Genomic DNA, 14,620 nt, shown 5'->3' on the forward strand with positions numbered 1-14,620 from the left:
TCAGGCTACACATGAAAATACCAATGCACTTCAGGACTTTTAGAAGGGTATGGGTATAGTGATGTCAAATAAACCACAGTGTTTTTGAAAGTGAGGGAAAAAAATAATATATATATATTGCCAGGGTTTCTAAAAAGATCTGCTTTTTTAGCTTCTTTAAATTCAAAGTTTGAGGTAATCTATCCAGTGATATTTTAGGCTTATCCAATACACAATTTTTATTTCAAAATTAGAACAATACTTGAGGTATAGCTGTAGTGTATTTATGCATTGTTTAGATGAGCTGCTGCTACTACAGCAAAATTCTGCCTTTCAGGCATTTGTGCTATGTTGTTAAGCCCCTTTGTGTGGGGCAGACTGCAATCTGTAGGATTCCTTGTATCTTTGTACATCCCATAGGACACAATGAAGTAAGTAAAAAAAAAAAGGATTCTTGCTGCAGCCTGTAATTTTGAAGACTCAGATACTCTCGGAATAGTAATTTCAGTTGCTATCTGCAATTTAACCATGAGAGACATTGCTTAGGTAGCTGGGATAAATCTCCAAATTGGCCAAAGGCTGTCTAAGATAGGGCCCAAGTTCTGTGTTACAGCTCTCTGGAGTCACATGGCAAATACAAAATGATAAAGGAGAGTTCAACAGATCTAATTTCAAAGATACTTGTCACGGCTATCTCTAGACGAACTACAACCACAGAGCAAGGGTGCAAAACCTTTTAAGGGAAGAGACTGACAGGATTTTCTTTAAGGATTTTACAGGGCTCTGAAGCTGTAAACTGTATACCGTGATGCAAAGAAATACCATAGGACTAAGATTTGCTTAGTAGGACTTGGTTGAAAATGTTTTTTTTACTTAGCTTTATTTGACACGTTATAAAACAATGACTTCCTAAATTGAAAGTACTTGTGTGACCGCCTGCAGTGCGATACCTTTCCTCAGGACATAGACAGGCTTATGTGCCTTTTCTGTTGTACAGGTTGCAAACATAAAGAAGGAGACTGATTTCAAGTGGTATAAGGATGGTTCTGGGGTTGATGTTGAGGAACTGCCTGACCTGCAGAAGGGAGAATGTCACCTCAGTATTCCCAAGGTACAGTATCTCCCACTGATTAGAAATGACAGTTTCTGCTTGACATATTATAGATTTGCCAGGCAAAGAGTAAACCAGCTATCATGAGTTCTGTGAACAGTTTAAAAAGCCCTCATATTTGCTACCTTTCAATTAGCTGGTGAATAACTAATGCTTGTAAAACATATCTATTTTTGTTATCAGCTCAGACAGTTCATGCTTAAGTTGCTTCAGAGTCCTTAGGTGAACTCTATCTTGTTCTTTCTTATTGCTCCTTAATTTTTCAATTTGTTCAAGCACCTCATTTTTGACAGTATTTCAGTTTTATTGCCTGAAATGAATAAGTTTGAAGTATATTGCTTCTTAAAATTTATCTTTATGCAAACAGGATAACCCAGTTTGTGTCTTAAACCTTAGCTTACGTAGTCACTGCCTTTGTCAAGTGACAAAACCTCTGCAGACTGAAATTTTCTGCTTTCAGCATAATGTGCATTCCATCTAATTGATTTAATAATTTTATTTAATGGCTTCATATTCTTCTAATTTCCTTCCTTCATTTCACTTGCAAGAGGATACCGACTTTCCAGTGGCTTCATTTTTCTTGAGTAAACTTTTTTTTTGGGGAGGGTGGTTTCTGCTTGTCTTGGATTGCTCCTGTCATTCAATACGTTACTTGTGCTATGGTTTACTTGCTTGTGGATTTGTGTAAGTCCAAGAATTAAGTATTCTCCAATATTTAACTGTTTATATATTTTCCTTCAGGTTTTACAATAAACTAAAATAAAAACATCAAAACCCCTGACTGCCTTTAATGCAGTATCACTGTGGTAGATTTTAGAATGAAAACTCTCCAAGTGTAATGAATTAATTATTTACTTAGCATAGATATAATTTGACTACAGTTGCTGCTTGAATGAAAACAGCTTGAATGAGTTGATATTTGGACAATTATAAGATAAAGATCTGTTGTTATTGTTTACATAATTTAAAAAAGTATTCATTTTGGTAGAAGAAAAATTGCATTTCTGAAGTTTGTGTGGGTTGAAGTCATGCTCTGTTACATTTTACTATGCTGCTTGTAATTTCTTCTGACCATTATCAATCCTGGTTGACATTTTGGAACCAAAAAACCCAACATGGTTTCTTGAGGAAATTGAAAAGAAATCTGAATATGTTTTAGGTTTAAGAACTAAATACAGCAACATAAAAAAAGCATGAGCAGGTTTCCATCTCATCTCTCTAAGATTATTTATCCAGAAGGCAGTAAAATGTGTGTTGTTTTATTTAGAAAATTATGTAGGACTGAGCAAATCTAGTACTACTATCAAGTTTTTCAGTAAACATTTTGTGTTTTCCCTGTAGCTGTCTCGCAAAGATGAAGGAGTTTATAAGGCAACACTATCAGATGATAGAGGTCATGATGTATCTTCTCTTGAATTGTCAGGAAAAGGTAATATTCAGTTTACTATAATGATCTCCACATGTTTTCAAGACCTATCCTTGAAAATGCCGTGTTAACAAATATTTTTTGTGTTCTTTGCATTTAATTTCTCTTTTTATGTTACAGAGACCTGAACTGCAGATCATCAGTCTAGGAGGAGTGACACTGGGCATTGTAGTGATTAATCTCTAGCACTCTGACAGGCAGGAGATGAAGTATGTTTCTAATCAGAAAAACACTATTTTATGTGCGATAGCTCTCTCAAATTTGTTAAGCTTTAGTACCTACAAAAAACCCTAAGGCAACAAAGTGCTGAATATGTTGATGTGGGACTGTTAATGGGGACTGAGAGCGATTTTGATTCTAAAATCATAAAGCTGTTTTGTGGGTTTATGTCAGCTGGCAGCTCTGCCCCATGCAGCCTCTCACTCACTCCCCTTCAGTGAGATGAGGGAGAGAACTGGAAGGGGAAAAGTGAGAGAACTCCTGGGTTGAGCTAAAGACAGTTTAATAAGTAAAGCAAAAGCTGTGTATGCAGGCAAACAAAACAAGGACTGCTTCCCATAGGCAGGCAGGTGTTCAGGCATTGTCAGTAAAGCTGGGCTTCATTACACGTAACGGTGACTTGGGAAGAAAAATGGCATCACTCCGAATGTTCCCCACTTTGTTCTTCTTCCCCTAGCTTTATATACGGAATTTAATGTCATATGGTATGAAATATCCCTTGGATCAGTTGGAGTCAGCTGTCTTGGCTGTGTCCCCTTCTGAGTTCTTATGCACCCCCAGCCTCCTCCTGGTGAGGCAGTCTGAGGAGAAGAAATAAAAGGCTTTCACACTGTGCAAGCACTGCTCAGCAATTGCTGAAACATCCCTGTGTTATCAACGCTGGTTTAGTTACTAATCCAAACAGCACAGTACAAGCTGCTGTGATGAAAATTAACTCTATCCCAGCCAAAACCAGTACAATTTCCTCCCGTTATTCCATACCTTTTATGTCGTGCTCCGGTCCCACACTACGTATTGTGTTCTCATTAATCAACTTCTCCCTTCCTGTCCTTTGATATACAGACAGATATCATTCCCTTAGTCTATGGATTTGTGTGTGCATGTGTGTGTATCCTGATCACCGGAATAAGCAAAAGATACAGTAGGGCTCCATCATGTGGTCAGGGCTTCCAGTGACTATACTTCAGGTATGGGAAAACTGTGCTGTTTGTAAATGTGCAGTGAAATGCCTATTTAGAGAATTCACAGTATCACAATATCCTGGACCTCTGTGGGTCCAGGAGGCTTTGAAAATGTCAACCAGCAAAAACAAACAATGGGTCTCCTCAATGGTGGAAACAGGAAGGATAAACAGGGAAGTTTAGCATGAATGGGGAAGATTGCATATTGTGTGGGGCAGGTAACTTCAAGCTCAATGTGCGCTACATTCAAGTGAGGATAAATGCAAATAAGAGTAAGAGAATCTAGTCTAAAATGCACCCATGATAGACATTTAAAAAAGGTTTTGTATGATATCAGACATCATATTGATATACTGTAATTCTATGTATATTTAATTTTTTTAATGTAAAAAGAAGTTGGTTTACTTTTGCCTGGAGATTAGCTCGGTAGGATAGAGCATGATGCTAATAATGTCAAAGTTGTGAGTTTGATCCCTGTAGGGGCCATTCACTTAAGGTTTGGACTTGATGAGATTTGTGGGTCCCTTCCAACTCAGAATATTCAGTTATTCTGAGTCTATAGCAAAGACTGATCTGTTCCTAGCATGAGTGAATTTTACTTGACTTTGGTAGAAAGAGCTTGCCTAAACTTCTTTGCTTAGATCCCAACAACCAGGCCTAAGTGAACCTGGATTCATCCCATCTGCATGTAGGCGGTTTACCTAAATAATGAATATATTTTCAGGCTCCCAATAGTAGAAGAAAGACATGTTAAAAAATTAACTCAGTTTGCCAAAGATCTTAACATTCTTTTTCAGCAGATCAAGGAACTACCTGAAATAAAAGGAAAACATGAATATCATGCTGGATTATTAAGGTGTTTTTTGCCACAAAATCCTGTATTATCAGTTGATAATCTCCCAGGCATTTTTCCTCTGCATAAATTCTTTGCCCATTAATCTAATTGATGTAATTAATTCTTTCAGAAAAAAAAAAAACAACAAACAAATCTCATTTAAACAGTATGGTTAGCATAACCCTACCTTCTCAGACACCCATAATGTAATGTGTATGTAGTATGAAATTCATGTCCTCATGTCAACGTGCCAGTAGAAGCACACTGGAGATTGCAAAGAGTTATGGAACTAAATCACGATTTATTTTAACAGAGACAAAAATGTGTATATACAGATCAATATAGAACAAAATATAAGTAGTATTTTCTGAACTCCATGCATTTCTTTATCTTCCTTATTCGTAAAAATTCCTCAGCCTAGAATATGCATTCTTCAGTCTTGACTATACATTCTTCAGATTATGGTGTGTCTTTCTCTTTCTTTCCATCTTACATACTGTCACTGAATGTGATTCCTCTGCTATGAAAGACTTCCCCACTTTTCTGCACCTGTCTCCAGGGTTCTCTCCTGCACACCCGTCAGCTCCGTGATATTTCAAAAGCTTGATATGATACCTAGTTTATTTCACCTGTTGTTAAAGGACTTTACATTTGTCAAATGCCATCATAAAGGGAGCAGGTGAAAACTCTTTCACCTAGAATGTGATAATTCCTTTTTTCCCCCTCACTTTTCTTTCAATGTGAACTACCCAGTTTTAATGACTCTTTTTTTCCTGGCCTAAGGGGTACAGAGACAAAGATTTGGCAGCAGACAGTTGACTCTACAAAAGGCAGAGATACTGAGTGACACAGCACAGAATTTACATGCTGTACACAGACAGTTTCCAATTTGTCCTGTACACCTGTTGCAATTTTAATGGTTTTCTTTGCTTAAGGATATGAAGATTTCCCATATTGCTTTAATTATACTGAACATAACAAAGCTATATTCTGATTGAATTTGATGGTATATTTTCTTCTTTTTCTTTTCCTCTCTGCAGTTTATGATGATATAATTCTGGCATTGAGCGAAGCAAGTGGTAAGTAAATGCTGCCTTGAATTTTCATGTAGGCTTTTTGTGTTGAAGTCATCTGAGGCAGAGGCAGAATGTTTTTATTTTAAGTAGTAAATCTGTGAGAGTCATGATGGTTATATTATTAAGGACATGCTATTAAGTTTCTGAATAGGCAGTTGACCTTGCTAATGGACACTATTAAAAGGGAACAAAGTATTATTCCACCTGACTTGTTTGGTTTAGATACTGTGAAAGTGTCACAGCAATAATTTTCTACCTAATTCCCGTTAGTAAGTTAACCTTAATATAGAGAGAATGAGACCGATCGTGTTCCCAGTGAGAAGCTGGAAGTCATTTTACTGAAAGAATGGGGTTTGCACAAGTATAAAATTTTTATGCAATTAAATTCATCACACTGCACAATTATATGACTAGCTTATTATTACTTCACATTGGGTCTTGCTGTTCATAATGCCTTTATATGACAATAAAACCATAAATTCATACTGCACTTTCACCTGATATAAATCAGCAGATGTCCCTTGAGAGGTATGACAGTTTTCTCTGTGGTAGTTGAGAATCATGGCCCAGATCCTGGCAGTACAAATAGTCCATTAGACTGTTTCCTCCTTTTCATTCCACTATCTCTTCTGTTTGATACACATATATTCTATTATATGTAGGTAAGTCAGCCTCTCCACTGAAGATCCTTTGCAATGAGGAAGGAATAAGGCTCCAGTGTTTCTTGAAGTACTACAATGAGGAAATGAAAGTCAGCTGGTGTCACAGGTAGATAAGAATTTTTTTTTCAGTTTTATTTGAGAAAAAATGTTGTCTTTATGATTCATTATTTATTATTCCTTGGCATTATTTAGTAACTGGACCACATTAATCAATTTCTCCTTCCAGCACATTATATTCTTTTTTAACATGGATAGTAAAAGACAGAAAAAAAATATCAACAGAATTGTCCAACAACAATCAACAGGAGACTGTTTGTCTTCCATTGGTTGACTAAAAGATAGCAAAATATTTGGGCATAGTTTCCTTTTTAGGGCTGCTCTTTTCTTAAAGTGAATGAAACTCTCCTCCAGTACTAGGTGAATACCAAGGATCTGCTCTCATGGTGTAATAAAAGCCTGTATTAAGAAATTATTTTTTTTTCAAACTGATACAGTCATAAGTAGCCCAAAATATTTTAATGTTGATAGTCCTCTCTGAAAAGTTATTCAATGGGGTACACAATACTTTAAGTATAGTCCTCAGAGATAAGAATATAGCCAAAAAGGAGCTGTAACGTTCCTTACAGTTTTCCACTCCCAATCTTCACATTAATCTTTGACTTTGGAGACAGTCTAATCATCTACACATCAACACATTTAAACTGTGTATTTACAGTTAAATTTGTATGTCCACATGTTAAATATTAATGTCCACATGCTTCACTATATCAGGTCCTTGCTTGTTTGAAGCTGCAGGTAATGTTTGAAAGGATTTTAAAACTCTTCAGGTGATTTCAACTATCATATTCCTCTGTGGCCTACAAAGATGACATACAGTGAAATGCTCTGACTTGGACAGAAAAGGCTGGTTTATCAGTATGGTATCCTAGATTTGCAGTGTTGTCCAGCCCTTGCTTTCTATGCGGACAGGAACACAAAGTGTCAATGATTATCAGGTTCAAGGAGCTGAAGAACACTTTTGCAAGGATGTGAAACTGTATTTATACCTCAAGCTTTGTATTTATTAAGTTCTGTTCCTTCTTTCATAAGTATGATACTAATATGATGGAAAGGAAAAGAAAAAAATTTTTTGCCTCTGCCTTTTACTATATCTGCTTGAATTTTAAAAGTGACTTAGTCCATTCCACCATCTATTTCATAGAAATATAAAACTAATATGGCTAATATGGAAATATCAGTGTGTGTATGTATATTTACATAGACTTCCTCTCTTCCCCAAATATTTCAGATTCTATAATGTCTTACTCATAGATTTTCTTGAAGATCATTGAGCACAGATTCTGAACAAATAGAATTTAAATTCTTCAGTGAATGCAATGATTATAATCAGAGCTGTTAAAGCTAAAACAAAGACTAAAGCAACTAACCAACCTTTCTCAACCTCTCCAAACTTCCCTGCTCCTTTAAATGTAATTGTAGCAAATTTTTTCCTGGAAAAATTGAAAGGCTACAAGAACCATGATTTTTTTTTTTATGGGAATTTCTGACTAGCTTTGAATTACTCACTGTCTTGCACAGCAGAGAATACAATAAAAATCCTAAAGCTAGGATGCGTCATCCACTCGTGGCATACTGGGGAATATTATATGCAATATTTTCTAATATATAACAGTTTCTATCCAGGAATCTAATTTGATAGGCTGAACTCAATGTAGTTGTCTTACAGAAAGGGAAATCATAAAAATACCTTTTTCCCATCAAAGTAACTCTCTCTAGCTATGAATCCAAATCAGCTCTGTCTGGGTAAATAAAATGGATGATCAAGGAGAAGCTAGAACTGACTTCATCTTTTAAAAATTCCAGCTAAAAATGTTTGGGGAGGAAGAATGAAAAGAAATATTTCTTTAGTTAATGAGTGAAAGAGGAAAGTTTCTCTTTAAGCCATTGAAAGGGGTTTGGTTTTCATGCTCTCATTAAGTATCGTGTTCTGTTTCACTCTTCATGACAGATTGTGAATCAGAAGACCCCCTGATCTGAATCCATAGGGCATTTCTTTTATTCTTAACCAGGAAGTGATGATAAGTCAATATAATGCCACTGTTTTTAAAGAGCTTTTTATTACTTATCAAGAGTTGAGAAATTTTCTTGTCTTGTTTTTAAAGACCCAAAGGTGTATTCTGACTTATGTAAGAGGAGTTCTAGACAAATCTTTTATTCTTTTTTTTTTAATCAAGTTTTTGAAGTTATTGCAAGACAAAAGATGTTTTTCCATCATCAGAAAAGGTGATCTGCCTCAGGTTTGCTGTTCTGATCTATTCTATGTTATTGTGTTTGAAGTATACAGAACTCTAAACATTTTCACATAGAGTCATGTATGTCCATGTAGATGTAAAAACAGCTGTGTATGTGGAGAGAAGCAGAATGAGAAGAGGGTGAACAAATTAATCTTTGAAATGAGAACTCAAGCTAATGGTTTCAAAGTGTTTCCTACCCCCAGTAGGAAGCAAAGAGTCTTCTGGGAAATTTCTCCCATTAGTTACAATCTATCTGTAGTTCTGGAATGGTATGTTATCCTTTGTAACTTTTTATAGATGATTTCCTATGGCGAATATACAGGAAAAGAATGTTTAAACTCATCTCTATTCTTCTGTTTTTTCCAGGGAATCTAAGATTTCTTCTGGTGAAAAGATGAAGATTGGAGGTGGAGAGGATATTGCATGGCTGCAGATACAGGAACCCACAGAAAAGGATAAGGGAAACTACACCTTTGAAATCTTTGGTAACAAGGAATCCTACAAAAGGACAGTTGATCTGTCTGGGCAAGGTATATTTATAATGTCAGATTTATATGGTGCCTTTTCATAGATTACGCAGATTTTACTGGCAATAGTCAGAGGAATGACATTAAAAACAGATAGTTTTTGATCAGAACCAGTTGTAGTTCAGTCTTATAAATGTTAGGATCTTTTTAGTCTTGTATCTGGTTTCAGCATCAGTTGCATTGGGTTTCAGGAGCCTAGTTTTCCCATTGCACTACTGTGTCACTCTGTATGGGTTTTAAGAGAGCTGTAACACGGGCATGTGTTTAAAAGTTTGTACTGAGCCCCAAGTGCAAGTTATGTTGATAGACGATAACCCTCTCAATTGTTTTGTTACAGCTTTTGATGATGCACTTGCAGAATTCCAGCGACTCAAGTAAGTGCTACATCTTTTGCATTTTAATGCTGTAACAACAGCGTCTTTACTTACAAAAAATATTTCATTACTAATTTCATCAATAACATTATATATTTCTCTTTCTTCCTCAAAAACTTTAGGGCAGCTGCTTTTGCTGAGAAGAGTAAGTTTATTTTACATTATATCATAGGTGTTCTATGATGTAGTCTAGTGTTCTTTTTAAGGCATCCGTCATGATATGCTGTCACAACTTACCGAGTTCTGTGACTGTAGAAATCCTCTACTAGCGCAAAATACTGCAATAGCAACAGTAATTTGTGGATTTAGTTGTCTTCAATTTCAATGGAAACCCACTGAAAGCTTTGCATATTTTGCAAGTCTCCACTGTATCTTCCTGCATCTGCAGAGATTTGATGAAATGTGATTTGTGTGTCACACAAGGAGGTGTTGACTCTGAAAGCTGCTGATAATACTGAATATTGGTAACTATCTATTAAGTAAAAAATTGCCTGCTGATGCCTATTGTGCATTGCTTGCTGAGACCTAGATAGTGGGGAAGCTTGTTACTGATAGGGACTGTAGGAATGCTGGAAATGATATCAATTCCCCTGGTAATGAAAGGATGCTTCTGCCCACAAAGACAGCAGCAGAACAAATTTTCCTTAGATCTTAGATACCACCAAGATGCTAAAAGCATCCTCCTTGCTTTGCTTTGGGCCCAAAGCACAAACTGTCAAGGTCAGCAGCAGCTTCAAGGTTGTTACATGTGTAAGTTTAGAATGGTATAGCACAATCTCTGCTAAAAAAAAAATCTGTGGGGATCTTACAGTACATAAAACCCCCACCACAAAATAACACAAAAGTTGTATTATGTTTTTTGGAAGATAACTCAAAAAAAAAAAGTGCAAAAAAAAAAAAAAAGCTGTGACGCACTAAGTTGTAAAATCATTAAAAAATGAGTATTTTTGAGGGCTAAACTTCACACAGTCCCCATATTTTTCTTTAACTCCTAGATCGTGGTAAAGTCATTGGTGGTTTGCCTGATGTCGTTACTATAATGGATGGGAAGGTAAGGACAGTTTTTGTCAATGAGTCGATGTTGAGTGGTGGGAGGTTTACTTTGATGGCAAAAGGGGAGGGAATGCAGCTGATTTTATAGAAGCTGAAAGCAGTAGGACAGTAATTTGATTTTAGGTCAGATCTAAAATTTAATAGATTACAACAGATCCAAGTTATCTACAATTATTGTGGAATATATCTGTTCTCTGCTAAGTTTTTAATATTAACTTATTAAGTCTTGATTAATTATTATGAGTTAATTATTAATTGCTCTTAAGTGAGGTAACTTTTCAAAGCAATAATAATTAAATATTGTCCATGTTACAGAAAGGACAGAAAAAATTAAACTCACACTAGTAGATATAAATAACTAGTAGGTTATTTTCCCAAAATTTTATTTTTACATTTGTATCATTACTCCTTTAAATATTTTATAGTAAGGCTGATTCCTATATGATATTAATTAACTTTACCTCCTACGTGATATCATTTCTTCAAAAATATTCACAGATTTAGCATGTCACTATGTTGTACCCTGAGTGTGTAAATCTTCCTTCAACATTCTTTCTGACTTTGGAGGCATGTAGTATGCAAGACTTGCTTCTATTAGTGAACATATGGTGGTTTTGATCACTTAAAATTTCTTCCTGTTTTATTTTTACTCTGAATTATATCACACCTATTCAGTCATCACCAGTGAAGAAAAACATTGCTCAAAACATGCACATGTGAACTCAGGTGGAATTTCTCAGCTCCCTCAGGATTTGGTGAAGCCTGAAGGGGAATATGGAGGGAATATAAGGAAGAATTCTGGTAGAAATTATTAGTTTTGAGTTGTTGTGCATTTCTGTTTGTTTGGTTGGTTTTTTTTTTCTAACACAATGTTGCATATGTGAAATTCTTAAGGTGACTTAATTATCTAGGGCAGAATTTTGAGCAGAATGAGTTTCCAGCAAAGATGGACAAAGTAGGCACTAAAGTAATCAATGCAACTTCTTAAATGATTCTTTCATTTGTTATGCGATCACAATACCTAAGTACATGAAGTTTACATACATATGCAGAAGGATGGTCAAAACGGGTTTCAGCAGTAAACCTATAAAAATTTGGAAGACTGACCATGAAAATTTTATGACCTCCTTCAACCTCAGTTCAGTCTTTGAAAAATACCTAAGCTACCAGGAATGTCTATTAAGTAATTTTGGCTATTTTCTGAATATGCTGTACATGCATGTAACACATGGCAAGGTTGGATAGGACTTTGAACAACCCTATGTAGTGGAATGTGTCCCTACCTGTAGAGTGTTTCCCTCCATGGCAAGGGGATTGGAACTAGATGATCTTTAAGGTCCCTTCCAACCCAAACCATTCTATGATTATAAGAGCACTTTACCAACATTTATGTATTATTTATTCTTCATGAAATGTTTCTTCTTTTACTAGTCAGCAGCACCTGGAATCGATGTCCAGTGATTCATGTTATATACTCTATTTTTAAGCAATTTTTTTTTAAATAATCTCAAGCAATAACCTCGGGAGGCTTTGGTCAGAAAAGATTTGCTTAGTCTTGCTCCCTGTTGTGTACAGGGAAGCTTTAAGGATGTTTTTAAAGCTATCGTTGCCTGAACCTCATGTCAGACTAATGGGTTGTCAGGAGTCTCTTGCAAGCAGGACTGCAATGACTGTCCAACTTACCATCTTCAGACACTTTAACCCTGAGGCTAGTTCTGTATCACAGTCACTAGTGAAATGGTGGAAAGTCTGAATCAAGGAAAAAAGAAATATTAGGAACATTACTTTCAGTCTTCAAGAACATGATACCATGTTATAGTTTAATAAATAGAAATAAAAAGTGTCTGAATATTCTGGTTAGACAAATCTGACTGACTGATCTCAAAATTACTTCTGTTTTCCTCTCTCAGACACTGAATCTGACCTGCACTGTATTTGGAAATCCTGACCCGGAAGTTATTTGGTTCAAGAATGACAAGGCCTTTGAAATTGATGAGCACTATTCATTTAAACTGGAACAAGGCAAATATGCCAGTTTAACAATCAAGGGAGTGACCTCAGAAGACTCAGGCAAATATAGCATCCATGTCAAAAACAAATATGGTGGGGAAACAGTGGATGTCACTGTAAGTGTGTACAGACATGGTGAAAAAATGCCCGAAATTAAGCCCGGCCAACTTGCTAAACCCAGGCCAATACCACCATCAGAAGAAGTCCTCAAACCCGAGGACGAGTGAAAATCTAATAACAAGTGAAGATTGACACTGTGTTTGACAAACCAAATGGAATACATGAGCTGTAGTTGAGCTATTCCCACACAGAATTCATTGGTAATGTCCAAAGGGAAACTGAGCTTTTAAGAGTTTGCTTTAGGGAGGTAGCTGTGCTATGGTGCTGTACGCATCTGCAGCAATCTCATTTTTGAATACATATAATAGGCTGGGACTTGCAAATAGCAAAAAGCCAAATTCCTGCCAGAGGTTCCCATATACAATGGCAAGTTTCACAAACCTACAAACTTACAGTAAACCTCCATTTTCACACTTCTCAACCATTTGCAAAGCAACTCAGCAACCCCCTGAGAACAAATGTGCCATTAGTAAAGGTAGTGAACTGCAGTTAGATAGATATTCAGAGATGGTCCCTTTGACTTTGAAACCTCTGGTCCCGTAAGTCCAGTGAATAGTCTTCATTTACTAGTGTTACTGTTGTTCTATCAATAGTGTAACTTTGGTAGACTTTTACAGATGTTCACTGTCTACTCACTCAACCATAGGTCACATAGTTGTATTTTGTTTTTCTTGCTTTGTGCTAATAAAACTTTAAAAGTCGCCTTCACTACTCACTGATCTGAAACACACTTAACTAGTTTTGTTTATTATTTTTCATTGTTTAATTATTGCTTATTGAACAATTTCACAGCTGGTAGCATGAAGACTATTGACTTTCAATAAAGAATGCAAAATATGGTTAATCACTGAGTGGCACTTGCGACATTAATTTTACTTTTTACGATACAGGTCAAGCTTAAACTGATACTAAAAGATATATATACAACTCAGTCACTCCAGATAATTATGTCTTTGATTCTCCTCTAACTAAAAAGAACAAGAGAACTCTCCTGTGTTCTGCTAGGCAAAAATTTCAATATATGTTTATCATGAAAAGTTCAAATAAGATGGGATTCAGTGCAATTGCTTACCTGTCTGTCATGCAATACATGATTGAGTGTCTGCAGTTATGGCTTTTTGCAGATCAGGCTCCCTGTTCAATAAAAGTCCACTTATCTACCTAGATGAAACTTTGTTATTTGCTAAGAAGCTTCCAGCAAAGAGTTGTAATAGTAAGTAACAGTAGTGATACAAACATATTGAATGTAGCCCTCCTCTCTCGCGACTTCTCCCTGTCTCTAGGATAAATGAGAGGAAAAGGGAGCATTGTGGGATACAGGGGAGCTTGAATGAGGGGTAGCATGGAGAAATTGTGCTCTGCAAAATCTTCATTGGAAAAATTGGATGAAAGTGTTTGGCACAAGTATTGGTTCTGTAATTTGTGTTTGGGGTCATGACTGAAAGCTGGTGCTGAGTCTCAGCTTCCGAATTTAAGTGTGGGAAATACAGCTCTGAATTCCGCCCTTTCTCTGCAGCAAACTGAAAAACCCCAGGAAAATGGACAGTTTCAGAACAAATGTAATCTCAGTTCTTTTTTCTTTTTTTTTTTTTTTCTCTTAAATTTCATCTAAGTGACATAGATCTTTCATTGTTTTGTTTGGCAAACAATTCACTTGATTCCATTTTTTTGTTGTTGTTATTTTGTTTTGGGGAAAGATGAAAAGCAGACTAAATAATAAACCTATTTACAACCTGTCAGATATAGTAGGTTGGAGCACTCATCTCAGAGACAGGAGAGCAGCAATCCCCCTCCTCCTCCTCATCTGTGGAGATTTGAACCTGTATCTCTGACCACCAAGGGTAGTACAGTAATGCTGAGTTTGGCTTGTGTTTGGAAGTGCTGCTTCTATTTATCTTATCTCTTTTTTTTAACTTTGTCTGACTGTGTAAACAAACTGAAAAAGAGACTAGATCTAGACATCCTGACTCTC

The 14,620-nt window shown here is 36.1% G+C and overlaps 1 protein-coding gene across 2 annotated transcripts in view; it reads left to right on the forward strand.

Annotated features, from left to right (window-relative positions):
* The window catches only part of MYOM2 (myomesin 2), a 78,163-nt gene extending 64,667 nt beyond the window's left edge, over positions 1-13,496 (forward strand). For both annotated transcript variants that reach the window (XM_017814525.1, XM_017814526.1), the window contains exons 30-38: positions 977-1,090; positions 2,432-2,519; positions 5,573-5,611; positions 6,271-6,376; positions 8,931-9,094; positions 9,429-9,465; positions 9,588-9,610; positions 10,461-10,516; positions 12,429-13,496. In XM_017814525.1, the coding sequence (XP_017670014.1) occupies positions 977-1,090; positions 2,432-2,519; positions 5,573-5,611; positions 6,271-6,376; positions 8,931-9,094; positions 9,429-9,465; positions 9,588-9,610; positions 10,461-10,516; positions 12,429-12,755 (954 nt within the window). In that variant the 3' untranslated portion in view covers positions 12,756-13,496. The remainder of the gene's footprint in view (positions 1-976; positions 1,091-2,431; positions 2,520-5,572; positions 5,612-6,270; positions 6,377-8,930; positions 9,095-9,428; positions 9,466-9,587; positions 9,611-10,460; positions 10,517-12,428) is intronic.
* The last annotated feature ends 1,124 nt before the right edge of the window (positions 13,497-14,620 follow it).

This window comes from Lepidothrix coronata, unplaced genomic scaffold (assembly GCF_001604755.1).
Source record: "Lepidothrix coronata isolate B3197 unplaced genomic scaffold, Lepidothrix_coronata-1.0 Scaffold45, whole genome shotgun sequence".
Lineage (NCBI taxonomy): Eukaryota > Metazoa > Chordata > Aves > Passeriformes > Pipridae > Lepidothrix > Lepidothrix coronata.